Raw genomic sequence first — 15,348 nt, 5'->3', positions numbered from 1 at the left:
TAGGCGATATTTTCAAGTTTGCTTCCTGGGTTCAAACTTTGTGCTTTCAAAGTAAAAGATACTTTACTATGTATGAGGTGTTTCTGAAATGGACACACAGGTGTTTCAGATATTCATTCTCCCTGAAGCTCGGCACCACTGGAATCCACATGAGTTGCCGCAGCCTCAGCAAACGCTGCTTGGGATCTAAGCTGTCCTTCATCAGGGTCCCATAGGGCATGGTTCTCAGTACAGGAAGTGGGAGCCGGCCTGAGAGGGCATCCTGGCTCTTCCTGGTTCACTCTCAGAGACTCTCTCTCTAGTTGGCACAGAATGCAGTGGTCCATGTGGGTCCTGGTACCAGTAGCACCTTCTCCACCCAGGGCTTCTTGTGGCACCTGCCATGTCTTGGTAATAAGGTAAAGACTCTGCCCACCTTCAGATGGATCCTCCTCTAGGGAATGAATGAAGTAGGCACATATCTCAGGGTGCAGGTATTTCAAGGTTCCAGGGGTACACCAGAGCTTGAGAGAAATCAGACTCATATGGAGCCTGCACAGGTGAGCCTACATGGAAGCTTTGATTGGATATGTGTTGTCATTTTTTTGTAAGTCCTAAAATAGAAGCAGTTCTTCCTCTTGACCCTCAACCTCCTTTTTCTGTTAGATCCTTTTCTATTTCAATAGCTCCTCTGTTTAGGGGTCCTGTTGCCTTTGGCATATGGGAACCTCTTAAACAGTGATAGAAATAAAAGTACAGTCAACCCCACTTTTACTTATCAATCTTGTTTAGTATTCGACACTCCTATAATATTATTAATTATTGATTTCTCTTGTTCCCCCTACTCTAAATTTTCTCTCTCTCTGGATGCTCTTTAAACACATCCATACTACGTTTCTGCCTCAGGACCTTTGTACTTGCTGCTTCCTTTTACTGGAACTCTTTCCTTCATATTCCCACCAGATCATTCCATCATCTGCTTCAGATCTTCGTTAAATATCACCTTTTCAGTGACCCCTTTCCTGCCACCATATTTAAAATTGTACCCATTTCCCATCTCCATCCTGACTTAGTTTTCTCTGTTGCATTTATTAATATGAGAAATACTATATATTTACCTATTCATCTGTTTGATACTAATATCTCCCACAGATAGAGTCTGTCTCTATATGTGAAGGGATTTTGCATTTCTCCCCCCTCTCTTGCACCCCTAATTTTTAGAACAGTGGATACTCAATAAAGATATGTTGAATGAAATAATAAATGTATTATTATCATTTCCAAAGTTGTTAGTTTACTTATTATTTTTATTACTTATCCTTTTCCATAATATCATTCTAGACTTAAATCCTTTTGAACTGAAAGCTTACTTTGCAGAAGGTGCAAGAGTCAAGCCAAGAGCTACAGATATGATCTTATTTTCTTTATACCGACCCTGGGAGGTGTAGCTCCTCCGTCAATAGATGAGGAAACTAAGACTCAGAGATGTGATATGATGTGCCAGGACGAGAAATCAGATCGCTCTGACCCTGGGGACTGTACTCTGAAGCATGGAAAAGGAGGGACAGTGGAGAAGTGGGGAGGTGGGCTCCTGAGGGCCCCCAGGGGCTGCAGGGAAGCTTCCAGAGCCACGTGAGGAGAACAGTGCTGATGATCTTCTATCCTGGGGCACAAAACTGTCAGTGCTTAATTCTGATTCCCACATAATCGCTTCTAAGAAGAAACATTTCTTCCAGCTCTTACTGCTTGCTTTGAGCTGTGTTTGACATCGGAGTGGTGCCCTGGTGAGCTTGCTAGTGAAAAGCAAGCCGCTCACAAAAACATTCTTATGCCTAATATCTGCATTGAATAACTAGAAGAGATATTTATGCAAAATATTTCCAGGTCCCAGTTAGTTCTCCATTTTCTCTGAGAAATGAGGTCAAAGAAAACATTTGGACAGACTCTTGAAGTTTGTCTCTGTACAGGATATGGTGTGTTTTGAATTATCTAGGAGGATTAAGGCCAAAGAAAGCTTTGTGCTGTCAAGCTCTATTTTCAAAGGATCTGGGGAAGGACTCTTAAGTTCCTTTTCTATATTTTAGGAAGTCCAGTGGAAATTCTTCTTCAAGTCTTGGAGAAATGGTATCAGGGACATTTCGAGCAACACCCACATCAGCAGGTGAGGGTTTCACCTAAACTCTTTTTAATGGAATGCATTCATTGCTTAATATTTGCATATACATGCAAGTATTCTTACTGATTTGGAAACAATTTAAAAGGCTTGATTTTAAGATTTTTTTTCTACTTAATATGTCTTTCCTACTCACATGTCTTCTATAGTAATTTGATTTTATTTAAAGGTTAGTTGTGGTACTAAAAATTTAGATATTTGTATAATTTTGAAAAATCTTATTTACCTAACATTGTGTAAACCCATCTGAAGCTAGTTCATTATTCCATTCATGAACCCAACAGACTTTAAGATGGTGAGGACCAATTCAAAAGAAAAAAAAAAGTTGTAGACTTTCAAGAAAACACTCTGTTTCAGCTTCCATGGGCAGCTGTGGAGATTGGGAGGGTTGGGCCCAGATGACCTCAGTTCTCATTGGACAGCAGGCAGCTGAGCCCTGAAATGAATGGTAATGAAGGGAGAGTGGTGGCCCGATCAGGAGTTGTGCATTTGGAAATTGTGGGGGTATTCCAGCAGGAAGTTTCCTCCCCCCACACTCCCTGACTCCTCTGGGCTAATTTCATTCTGGCCCAGAATTGATGCTGCATTAGGGCATCCCATGTTACCAATTCGGAATGACAAGTCCAGGCTCTCTCCTGGCCATACCTGCAGGGAGCGGCATCGGTTCTGGAACAGTTCTGCGTGTGTGGGTGAACCCAGCTAGGTCTCTGGGTCGCCCCCACATGGACTGGACCTGCTTGGGTGGCCACAAAACCACCTTAATCAGATATTGAGTATATTTTGCCTCATCCCACTTGGGATTTAGGGCATTATTAGTTGGACATTTAGGGCATTGCAGCTTTTCACTATTACAAACAAAAAAGAATAGGAATAACTGGTTATAAACTTATTTGAATTTAGGAGCAGCCTCGTAGGAAAAATGTATCAGTATCCTGGAATGTGAACCAAAAGACTGACGAATACATAAAGGATTGCAAAATCCAAAAAGAATGAGTGACTGCGGTGATGATTATTTTGACCAGAATTGTTATTCTAAGTTTCTCTCTATCACATTTTATTTGCCCAAGTCGACCTCAGCCGCACTGTATGCCGCGTTCAGCAGGAAGCAGCCTGTGGCCCGAGCTGGCCCAGAGCTTCCAGTGTTGTTGTGAAGTCCACCCTCCCCACCCAACATGAGATCAGGATGTGAGGTCACTCACACAGGGAGGAGGTGTCTGTCTTCTCATGTCCTCAACATCGGCCCAACATGAAGGCAGTAGTAGAACCGTGTTCTGCAGAGAGGGTGACAGTGAAATGATGAGAATTACAGGCACAAATGGGCGTGTTATTCCATCTTTTAAAGTCATGTACTATCATTTGCAGATATTACATATTTTGATATGGCTCTCATTGTTGTCTTTTAGCCAAACAGAAGCAAAAAGTGGTAAGTGAGTATTTCCTTTTTAAATCTACTGTTAAGGTTTCTCTCCGCATATGCCTGCAATGCTCCATTTCAGTGGTCCGAATGGCTATAAAATAAGGGATGAGCCTCGTCGGTGGGGGCCCGTGGTCATCAGTTTTTGTTTGACCTGAGAATTATGAATATTGTGGCTGACGAGGAGGCGCACTCATCCTCACCTTGTCACCCGTGTCAAATCATCTCTTTCAGACGGAGCACATTCCTCCCTACGATGTTGTGCCATCCATGCGTCCGGTGGTGTTAGTGGGGCCGTCACTGAAGGGTTATGAGGTACAAACACCAGCCTGTTCTGCTTCATTCAGTTCTAGATCAAGAATCTAGGAAACAGCGACTGAGTGCTGGCTCCTCCAGGGCCTGCTTACAGATGGGTGCCCACAGAAGCCACCTCTCAGCCTGTGATGGGGATGGGCAGTGTGGGGCTTGGGGCACCCCTCGTCCTTTCTCCCCGCTCCCCTGGGCACACTTCTCATCTATGATGTATCACATTGTTTAGAAATAAATATCTCCCTCAAACTATTGATAATGGCAAGTTCTGTTAAAAGGTTTACTCTGCAACACATTCAAAGAAAAGGACTTTATCTGTCTCAACCGTTCCCATTCCCATTAGAAATAATAGACTATGAACAGCAGAAGGGGACATATAGGCACTTTGCCAGCCAAACCTAAACCCTCAGAGCACCAAATCTCACCTGCTGGTGCTCAAGTCGATGGCATAGTCCACCAAATATTTCTCTGCGTATTTATTTTAAAAGTCCTATAAAGGGAAAAACTCCACTAAAAATATTAGTGAACTTCTTCCCAATACCATGTTGGAAGGAAAGAGTAAAGATGTAGATGTGCTACATTGCAGATGTTGCCATTTGGACTTTGTTCTAGCACAGGTAACAGGTGGGACATTGAAATCAGAAGGTGGGCAACTTCCAGGGCACCATTCCCACTGAGCTAGGACAATGTCTGGCCCTTACCTAGTAGGCACACAGTGTACATTTGTTGAATGAATTCATCAATTTCTTAGAGGCAGATCTAAGCATCCCATCTCCTTCCCAGCTCTTTTTCTCCTTTCCACTTCCTCTCCCTGGCCCTTCCCTCTCCCTGCTCTCTTTGAAGGGGAATGTCAGAGGAAGAGCAGGAGAGTGAGCTACAGAAATCCAGCCCTGAGCATAGAGAATTTTTAGCCACATGCACAGACTAGCAGGACTGCTTGAGCCCAGGGCTGGTCTGAGGGGTTCTAGCTGCTCCTCACTGGAGGCAAACACCACTCAGGTGTGGCGAGGACAGGCAGCACCTGTGTGCAAAGCCAGCCTGAGGTGGTCTCCTGCGGGTAGTTCTAAACCCTCATAAGGGAGGAGGGTTGGGGTCTAGTGAATATTGCTGGTTTATTCCTCCACACCCTGAAGGAGAACCAAGGGGGAAAATTAGTAACTGTGGGTGGTTAAGAATGAAAAATGCCTTCAACAATAACCTACCCCTTAGAGAAGACTGGCTGTAGTAACATATTTGCTCAATCACAGTGCCCTTCCCTTCCACCTCCTTACTTTTGACTTCTCTTTCTCTCTGCGTGTGTTTGCCTCATTCTGTTTTTCTCACCTCTGCAAAGGTAACAGACATGATGCAGAAAGCCCTCTTTGATTTCCTGAAGCACAGGTTTGATGGGAGGTGAGACATATAGATATTTTTGTATTTTTTTCCTTTAATCAAACTTGTATGATGGATTGGTCTGTGGGTCTATGTTTTCAGCAATTGAAGATCTGTAGTTAAAAGTCAGTAGTCAGGGAAGAATACAATGAAAGAGCTCTGAAAATCTAAAGAAATGAAGGATAGCATTGAATCCCCAAGGGAAAAAGGACTTGGAGAAGGAAAATAATACATTCATTTTATTTAAATGTATATAAATAAGTGTTCCTTAGCTAATTTTCTGTCGTTATTTTCTCACTTGTTGGTGAATTCAGACCAAACTTGTTTTATTGAAATTATTAATTTAAAATATAGAATAATTATGATGAATATAGTGGCTCACTGGTCAAGCTGGGTAATATCATTTGGGAATTACACGTGTATATGTGTGTGTGTTATATAAAGATATGAACATAAAGTACTCAACTTGCTCAAAAAAAGAGTGCGAGAAATGTTTTCATCATAAGCCTCTCAAAGTGACTATTTTGTGGAGAATAATACTTCTTTGGATGCTTAGCTCAGGGTTTGTTTTACTATAAATTAACTTGTTATTTTATTGGTCTACTAGAGGCCCGCTGCACGGATTCGTGCACTGGTGGGGCGGGGGGTCCCTCAGCCCAGCCTGCGCCCTCTCACAGTCCAGGACCCCTTGGGGGATGTCTGCCTGCCGCCCCCAGGGGGATCAAGCCTAAGCTGGCAGTCAGACATCCCTCTCGCAGTCTGGGGCTCTCGCAGTCCGGGACCCCTCACTCCTTACCACCAGCCATGAGCCCGGCGTCTGGTTGAGTGGCACTCCCCCTGTGGGAGTGCACTGACCACCAGAGGGCAGCTCCTGCACTGAGCATCTGCCCCCTGGTGGTCAGTGTGCATCATAGCGACTAGTCATTCTGCCATTCAGTCTATTTGCATATTAGGGTTTTATTATATAGAATTTTGTATGTATCCTGGCTCAGTCTTTAGCCATCAGATACTTTTATCATTTAAGTTTCTGTATTTTGCAGAGAAATGCTAAAAAGTTCACATTGACTCGACACTAAGTGCTAAGCTCTTTCACATGCAGAATGCAATCCATGTAAAAATAACCACCTGTAAATACCCGAAGATTTATTAAAATGAAGAAAATATAAATAGTGTGGAATAAAAAGTATGGTTAAATGAAGCCAACTTACCAAATATTTTAATAAATATGGTATTTTAGGAAAAAATAAAACATGATAATGCTTTAAGTACAAATTGTATATATTTGTCAAAGGAAAAGCTTCTGGATAATTGTATTAAAATAGTCATTCATTTCTGGGTTCTATATACAAAGAAAATAAACTGAGGTTGTAGTTCCAATAATTGAGATTTTAGTTCAAGAAATCAGAATGCTTCAGTGCAATTATGTGAATTGCTAACTACCTTAGTATAGGCTAGGGTGCCTTAATGAATAGATCCTAAAATGCATAATGATTCAAACACAAGCTTGTTGTTGCTCATTTGACAGTCTTAGGCAGATGTTCCTCAACTAGAAGATATGGGGAAGGGGAGGATTGGGCAGAAAGTTTGTTCCACCCATCACTGGGGGCCCTCGGCCCGAGGGTGGTCTCTCCAATCATCTGGTGGGAAAAGAAGCATGCCGGCCTGGAAGTGACACACATTGATTCTTGCATTTCTTTGGTTAAACTTGGTCACATGGCCACATTTAATTGCAAAGGAGGCTGGGAAATACATAGTTTAGCTATGAGCCCAGGAGGAAGAGGATATAAATATTATTGAACAAATAATAGTGTTTGCCACATTCATCTGGTGGACCTAAAGAGCTATAAGCTAATTGTGGATTTATCCTATTCCCCTCTTTTTAAAAAATATAGGAAAAGAATAAAGTAGTTAATTATATAGAAAACAAGTGAATAGCACTGAATACAAGAATATTGGAGTTGGAGAAAAATGTAACATATATTTTATTCTAATCTGTTTTCTCTAACAACCACTAACCTGCTTCTGTTTGAAGACTGTTGGCTTTTGGGAATTCATTTCTTAAGAAAGCATTGTAAAGCAACAGCTGAGCTCTGACTTTAACTTAATAGTATTAGTCTTGGTCTTGCCCTCGGATGATCTGGGCCATAACCTTTCCCCTGATGCAGCCCTCTGTGGATTGGAGGCAGCTAACATGCATGGCTCAGTCTTCAGTGTTCTTGGCTGCACATGCAGACATCCTTCCGCTATGCTTGAAGTCACGTGGTTTTAAACTGTGGCACCTTTACCTGAGGAAGATCTGAGCAGTGACTCTTCTTGTGGCCCCATAACAGCCCTTGAGCTGAACAAATTCCATCTCATAACACCACCAAAGTTTGTGTTGGATTGCTTTTGTCCCCACATAACATCCTTATAAACAACGTTAAAGATTTGAAATGTGGGACCTATGCGGGGGGGCGGGGGGGTGGAAGAAAGGAATTATTCTAATTTAGCAAAGAGAAAATGAGTGAGTTAATTATTGCTTTTAAGGGTGAGGAATCTGAGGTTCTACCTCAATCCTCAGGCCCAGAAAGAGGAAATGCATGTAATTATACACACAGAGATCTGTTTTGAATTGGGTAGAGTTGTCCGTATCAAGCACTTACACACACTATTGAAGATGGTGCTAGAAATAGAATTAAAATGTCAATGCCAAGTGTTCCATGGGGTCTGATAACACAGAGGAGGAGCGGAAGATCTGAGGGCAAATCCAACAGCAGCAAAAGTAATAGCTGGAGAAGGTGAGTCAGCCTTGAGATATCTCATCTACAGCACAGTTGGAGAGAGACATTAAAGGTGGGAGTAGGTGAGTGGACTTGCTTTCAAAGGATAAGCAGCCAGTGCTGCACAAAAACCTGTACTGAATCTATTGGTTGAGTGTATGGGAGACTGATAAGGAAGAAGAGATTTGCTTATCTGACTCTGACTTGTCTGCCCTGACATGTTGAGCCATGACAACCTGCTGCATTATGTTTTACCAATTAATAAAAGGAGAGAAAACAACAAATCATCTTTAATTGAAACCATCCAAGAGAACAATCACACAGAAGGCGTTCACACAGCCACACAACGTAAACAATATGTTCTACTGGAAACCTGCTCTGTTTCACTGGCTATGAATGCAGTGGGTTAGACAAACTAGTCAGGAGAAAGTCCTATTTTTCTCAGAGCAAAAAAAGAGGCTTCCTTCTTTAAAACTGTTTTTCAGATCTTGGTTAGAAAATAATCCAACAAATTGGATTAAAGTCCAATAGCTTGACCATAACAGAATCATATGCTTGCCTTTTTGGATACCTTAGAAATTATTTGAGTTTGTTTAGAGCTACTTATTATACAATTCTTTTTGCTATAACTATTATTGTAGGGTCTAACCATAATTCACGTAAGAAAAATGAAAAGCACAACATGAAAGAGTTCCTGACGGGCCCCTGTGCGCGTGGATGTCCACACATAGTGACCGTTGCTGTGCACAGGTCATAAGCTAAGTAAGCTCCACAAGCTGCTACAATGGGACTGGCCTGGTGAGGATACAGCGGGTGCACTGTGGCACAGAGCTTTGCTCTCTTCTGTTCGTGCCTCAAACATGCACTGAGCATCATCCTTGGCGATGCGGTTTGTTCAGCTGGTTGAATCTACCATTCATTCAGAGGCTGAACAGCAAGCAGTCAAACTGATGGCAATTTGTTGACCTACGCTAATCATGTCAAACCCCAATGAAGTTGTTTAAGCTTTTTGCCAACTGGACCAGATCAGCTCTGTGGCGGTTATTGGAGACTTTGTAACCAACGTGATCATAGCCAAAATCCTACATGGACATCAAGTAATTTATACAGATGGGATCTGAAGCGAAAGGATGTTATTAGCTAAGGAACACTTAAAGAAAGAACAACAAAAAAGGATTTGAGAAAGAATTGAAGAAAAAAAGAGGCTGAGAATACAACCTAGGGAGACTCTAGAGAGAGTATTTATTTATGAAAGGAAATGGGAAGGACTAACGCTGTCACAGAGCAGCCAAGTCATGGAAGGATTGGAATTGCAGTCAACAGATGGAAAAGAACAGCACCGTGCCTTCTGTTTCATGATCAACGTTATTCCCTTACCGTTTCCTCCTGCCACTCTCCATTCAAATGCAGACTCATCGGAGGACAAACACTAGAGATAATGAATCGAAGGCTCTAATGCAAACATGAGTACTTAAATCGGCAGGTTTTGATTACACGTCTACCCTGATTCTCCCACCCTCAAGGTATATAAACATCACAGACTCCAGGGATGGAAGAGTTCATGGTAGACTGCTAACTTTTGAGGATAGGATATAAAGAAACTGTCTTTTTCAAGTCTTCAAATATCCAATAATTGTCTTGTATACATTACATATGTGCCTATCAACACAGGACACTATGAATAATTATTTAAGAAAAGACTTTTTATATATTATCTTGTTTTCTCCCAATGACAATCCCATGAGATAGTATGACAAAGCTACTATCACTGTTACATTGATTTTAATACTGATGCTCAAAATCTGACATGACTCATTCACAGTCTTGTTCTATTAGTCTTTTATCTACTGACCAGCAAGAGAAAGATCCGGAAAGAATACTCAGGTCTATGTATGCCTTCCATCCCTGTTGTCTTGACAGTGCACTGTCTGTTCTTTGGAGCACTTTTCTCTATGCATACTAGGACTAAAATAAATTAATACAATACCAGGGCTGCATATTAGTTATAGGGAGGATAAAGTATAGAAGGATCTTACAGCTGTTCCATTACTAACATGGAAATACTAGTTATTTTTAAATGAGTGTGTTGTAACTGAAAGTAATGTCTTTCCATAGAAAATCACAGAAAACTAACACTGATAGATCATGATGGATGACCACAATTGTGATGAATTCCAAAACAGAACTAAGCAACACTTGGGGTTCAGCATCGCAAAATTTAGAGAATTATTTTTGCTAGTTGTCAGTGACATTTGCTACTATACCCAGTCTGCTGAGGAACTGAAGTTCTATTAGTCTTTTATCTACTAACCAGTAACTACTGACACTATATCACAGGAAAACTTCCCAGGGAACTTTTTAGAGACGTATATCAAACAAGATGTGTGGAAGTGCTGAAAGACACTAGGGGATAAGAGTATAGCAATAAAAAATGTAGAAATGATATCAAGTAAAAAAAAGTATATAAACTAGATAACATTCAATGGTGAATGCAATGTAGTTACATTGCTGGGGAGCCTTTTACAAAAACAAAACACAGAAGTTTGAATTTGGTATCTGATCTTGAGAATAGTAAGCATCTTTGCCTAGAAATAAGAAACTCCTCCTTTGTCTTACTAAAAGGTTCCTGGGGCTGTGTCTATCATCTCCTGAGGTCTTTCATGCCTGTGTACTTTTATTAAGAAATAACTTGTATTAAAAATTAGTTGGTATTTTATTAACAAATAAAACAAGAACCCTTTATTATCTACACCTTTTCCTATTTGGGGTTTATATGAAGCAGTTTTTTTCTATGCTTGTGTGTGTGTGTGTATGTGTGTGTGTGTGTGTGTGTGTGTGTGTGTTGTAAAACTTTGGATGTGTTTGAAAATGGCTTTGTAAAAATGTTTATAACCCAGCAAAAACCAAAGTGTGTATCTGTTGATAATCCCTTCGATTTTTAAGAACCAAGGGTCACTATTTGGCTTGAATGGAACTAGAAAATTTGATTTTCACCTAAGCAGAATAGACTGTTTGGGCTCTCCAAAAATAATTATTTCTAGAAAGTTGAATTCCGTCCCTAAACCAACCCACTTGTCTCCAGTCATCTATTTGAATTGCTCTGGAACTTCACTGAATGTTCCTAACCAGCAACTTCATTCTTAAAACAACAAGCAAAACAAAAAACAGAAACAGGAACTATAAACAAGCAATGTAAATAAAAGAAGCTGTGACCAGGAGGACTGCCTGTGAGATTTCAAGCCTCAGGTTGCAGCAGCCAATGAGGAATGGAGGCTCAGATGTGGGCTTCACCTGACTTCAAGTAATAAATCCTGACCATCTGTCAGCACCTGGCCAAGACTAACTGAGCATTGCCCCTGTCCATGTGGCTCATGTCTGGAGAATGGGTTGCTGGGGAAGAAAACTGTAAAAGAATTGTTAAATTAGGTGGCTAAGTACTGGCCTGGAGCTTGGGGGGCTGTGTTTTATACCTTCTTAGCCTCTAACTAACCTCAGGGCACTTCCTCTCTCGGTCTCAGTTTTCCTTCTCGGTAAAATGAGGAAATTTTACTTGACCAGTGTTTCCCAATGTCTTGCAGCCGTTGAACAGCGTTTTACAATAAAATCATATAGAGCAGCAATGTAGGAAACAGAAATGCAGAGGCCTTCCTTCGCCTGTCACTGGCTGGGGAAGCTGAGCCCCGCCCACTCCGCCTCCCTGGCGGCTCCCAGCGGCCCTGGAGGTGTTCCACCAAATGCTTAGTTTCTGCAGAAGACCATTGAGGATGCCTCCAGTAATTTCTTAGGGCATGGAAAGTCTAAAAATGAAAACATTTAAATCTTTCTGACCATCTACAACCTATAAATACAATGACACAAGCAAGGGGTACTTTGCTTTAAAATGGCACCAGAATTCTTGCACAGTCTTTTACTTTAAAAACGTGATTTCCAACCATTTGGCAAGTGGAATACTTTTAATTCTCCCCAAGGAGTCAGGTCCCTGAAGTCAGGTGAAGAGTCTCCTGAGAGTGCTGGGAGTGTTGTCCCAAGACAGGTGTGAAATGACATAGGCCTCAATAATGATCAGTAATGACACCTCTCTCCTGCTCCAACTCCCAAAGGGAGTGTGAAAATGAAGAAGATCAGATGTACTAACTGAGCATAAAGGGGAGGAGGTGCTGCTCTCCTTGTCTCCTTTCTGGAACCCTGGCAGGTTGTGAAGATAAGAATGGAGAAAGGTCCATGGTGGCAGTAACTGGCCTAGAGAGGCATTCTTTGCATTCTGCAGGTAGATAATAGTCTGAAGTTGCTCACTCCCGGTTTATTTTAAAGAATTTAAAATTGTGAGCTGCAGAGACTCTCATTTGATAATCATACGCATGTAGACCCCTCTCTCCTTCACTTGCAATGGATTTGCTTTACTCTCTTGTGTGACTGCAGGACACTTTCTAACTTAAAAATGTCCTGGCACAATTCCCACCCTGCCTTCTTATGGGTGCCCAACATATGCAACTACACTGAAGAGTCTTGTGCCTGCAGAAGAGAAATCATATTTTTCATATCCTTAGAAATCAAACCTTCTTTTGGGCCTGTGGAGAAATGCTTCGTGTATCACGAATTAACTGTTGAGCACCAGGAATGCAACAGAGCTACCAACTGGTTAATTGTCTTCGATGATTTCTCCCTTTGACCGGCAGCATTGACATCTGTAGTTTTTGAAAGTCTTGTGCAAGAGCAACTCAACTGTGAATTGTGGGAAATTGTGTCGCCGCTTCCTAGAAAGAGCATGGTTTATTCATGTGTTTTGATTCCCTCCTGGTATGGTGTGCATTAAAGAGAATTCAGCAAGGCAGACAGTAATGGAGGAGGAGCTGCAATTTTGCTGCAACCATTTTGTTGTTGTTGTTAAATAGCCAAAACCTTCCTGTATTCTGCTCTGCTTGTGTTTTAATACTAGCCAAAGCCTGTTTAAAATACTTGTGGCCAATGTTTATTATGCTGTGCTTGCACTGTAGTATGTAAAGTGGTTATTAAGTACTGCGCTTATAAATCACGTGGAGAGCCCTATGACATTTTTACTGGCTTGTTTTGTTCTGTGTTCCTATTCATAGAATATCAATAACGAGAGTGACAGCTGACATTTCTCTTGCTAAGAGGTCTGTCCTAAATAATCCCAGCAAGAGAGCAATAATTGAACGTTCGAACACTCGGTCCAGCCTAGGTAAGATGTTCAAATGTGGTTCTTCTCCAACCTGTGCTTTCAGACGGGGATGACACGTGTTGCGTTTGGAATGGCTTTCCCAGTTTGCTCCCCATTCAGAATGGGGAAGCGCTGATTAACTGGAGAGAATGCTACCCCTGGAAAAGAAGGGAGCAGAATCCTGCAGCAGCCAGAGCCTCCTCTCCCTCAGCTCTAGCCAATTAGCTAATTAGGAGTTGGGAAGAATCCTCACGGCCTCTCCTGGTGTGTTACTGCCTAACCATGTGAAACCACTCATCTCCGCTTTGCCCGGGTTTCTCAACATGGCTAATAATCTCTCACCTCTGACTCATAGCTGACATGAAAGGAAATGAGATGTTCAGCCTTCTCAGGTCTTTAGAAGAAAGCTAGACCATGGTGTTCTCAGTGTTGCTTCTGCTGCTAACTGGTAGTACCCAGAATAGTCACATCGTTAAGTGGAAATAGTAACTACATTAAGAACACAGAGGGAGTTTCCCAGAGCACCAGTTAGAAAACATCCTAAAATTTACCATGATGGAGAAGAAAACACACATGCTATATGTGTTTAGGTCCATCAAGACATATGTGCGCAGAGTTGTAGATTCACCATCCACAGAAGCAAATCCATGCTGCTGGGGAAATCACAACATTCATATCAAAAGGCTGTTTGTGGTTTCTATGATTCCAAGAGTGACGTAGTAACTCCTAACTTTCTGGGAGTCTCTTTTGCATTCACATTCTGAAGGCAACTTGTTTTACTGCCCTCTTCTTCCTTGGTAGATAGGGGTCTTCTATGCCTCAACATTTTTTTTATCTACTGAAATGAGCTCTATAGATGATTGAAAACTAAAAATAAAATTTCCGAATAGATTGCATGCCCAAACATCTCATCAAGAACTCACTGAAGGCTATGCCAAGAATGGAGCAGGTTGGAAAGAGGCTACAAAGTATTATCTCTGTATTCCTGGCATGGAATTAGCACATGGTACTTGATCAATAAATGTTTGTTTGGTGGTTGCCTTGTGAAAGAATGCTAAACTTACCAAATGAAATAGGTGTCAGAGCTTGTCAGGGCAAGATCCCAGACATCAGTGGGGTTTTTTGTTTGTTTGTTTGTTTTTTCTTTTTTTTTTTTTAGTCTTGTATTTAGTACAGCCTTTCACATACAGAATGAAACACTTTTAATTAGTTTTTTACTGATTTTTTTTAGAGAAAGGAAGGGAGAGAGAAATATCAGTGAGAAACATTGATCAGTTGCCTCCTGCACACATGCCCCAACTGGGGATCAAACCCACAACCTGGGTATGTGCCCAGACCAGGAATCGAACCTGTCACCTTTTGGTGTACCGGATGATACTCCAACCAACTGAGCCACACCAGCCAGGGCCAGAATGAAACACTTCTATAAGGCACACTATTTTCACCTTGAGGAAGTGATGATGGCAGAGTTGATAATGATGAACCAGATTAGGTAACTGACTAAAGTCAAGTATCATGGGTGACAAGGATGCCATATTAGATTGAAGATATCTAAAACAAGCATTGTTCTCTGTTCTTCTGTCTTTCACTCTCCTCTAACTCCTCACAGTGCTGTTGACTTCCTCTGATGTATAATTGGAGGCTAATGGATACTTAAAAGCAGAAGCTAGGTCGCCTGACTAACAATTGCATGAAACCAAGGGCTTCATGAATATGCTTTGAAGTCATTGGTAATCTAGTCACCTGTTGTCAGAATCAGTGGAGTGAGTGGGTGGAGTTACTGTAAATATTGAGGAAGAGCCCTAGCTGGTTTGCTCAGTGAATAGATCGTTGGCCTGTAGACTAAAGGGTCCTAGGCTTGATCCCCAGTAGGGGGCGTGCAGGAGGCAGCCGATCAATGATTCTCTCTCATCATTGATGTTTCTATCTCTCTCTCCCTCTCCCTTCTTCTCTGAAATCAATAAAAATATATTTAAAAAATATTGAGGAAGAAGCAAGGTAGATGTCAGTTCACTGTTTTCCCCCTTTACTCTGTAAATTCATATACCACAAACATGGAGTTAATTTAATGGCAATCTATTATAATAATCACTGTGTGAGCCACTTATGTCCATTTGCCTGCTGTTAATGCACATTTGCAGATTTCTTCACCAAATGTTTATTG

At 41.5% G+C, this 15,348-nt stretch overlaps 1 protein-coding gene across 4 annotated transcripts in view; it reads left to right on the top strand.

Moving 5' to 3' along the window:
• CACNB4 (calcium channel, voltage-dependent, beta 4 subunit) overlaps positions 1-15,348 on the top strand; it is a 232,902-nt gene that overhangs the window by 187,356 nt on the left and 30,198 nt on the right. For all 4 annotated transcript variants that reach the window (XM_005859309.2, XM_014534046.1, XM_014534044.1 and 1 more), the window contains 5 exons: positions 2,064-2,140; positions 3,556-3,575; positions 3,801-3,881; positions 5,209-5,267; positions 13,096-13,205. In XM_005859309.2, coding sequence (XP_005859371.1) covers positions 2,064-2,140; positions 3,556-3,575; positions 3,801-3,881; positions 5,209-5,267; positions 13,096-13,205 — 347 coding nt within the window. The remainder of the gene's footprint in view (positions 1-2,063; positions 2,141-3,555; positions 3,576-3,800; positions 3,882-5,208; positions 5,268-13,095; positions 13,206-15,348) is intronic.

This window comes from Myotis brandtii, unplaced genomic scaffold (assembly GCF_000412655.1).
Source record: "Myotis brandtii unplaced genomic scaffold, ASM41265v1 scaffold125, whole genome shotgun sequence".
Lineage (NCBI taxonomy): Eukaryota > Metazoa > Chordata > Mammalia > Chiroptera > Vespertilionidae > Myotis > Myotis brandtii.
This window is presented reverse-complemented; position numbering and strand designations above follow the sequence as displayed.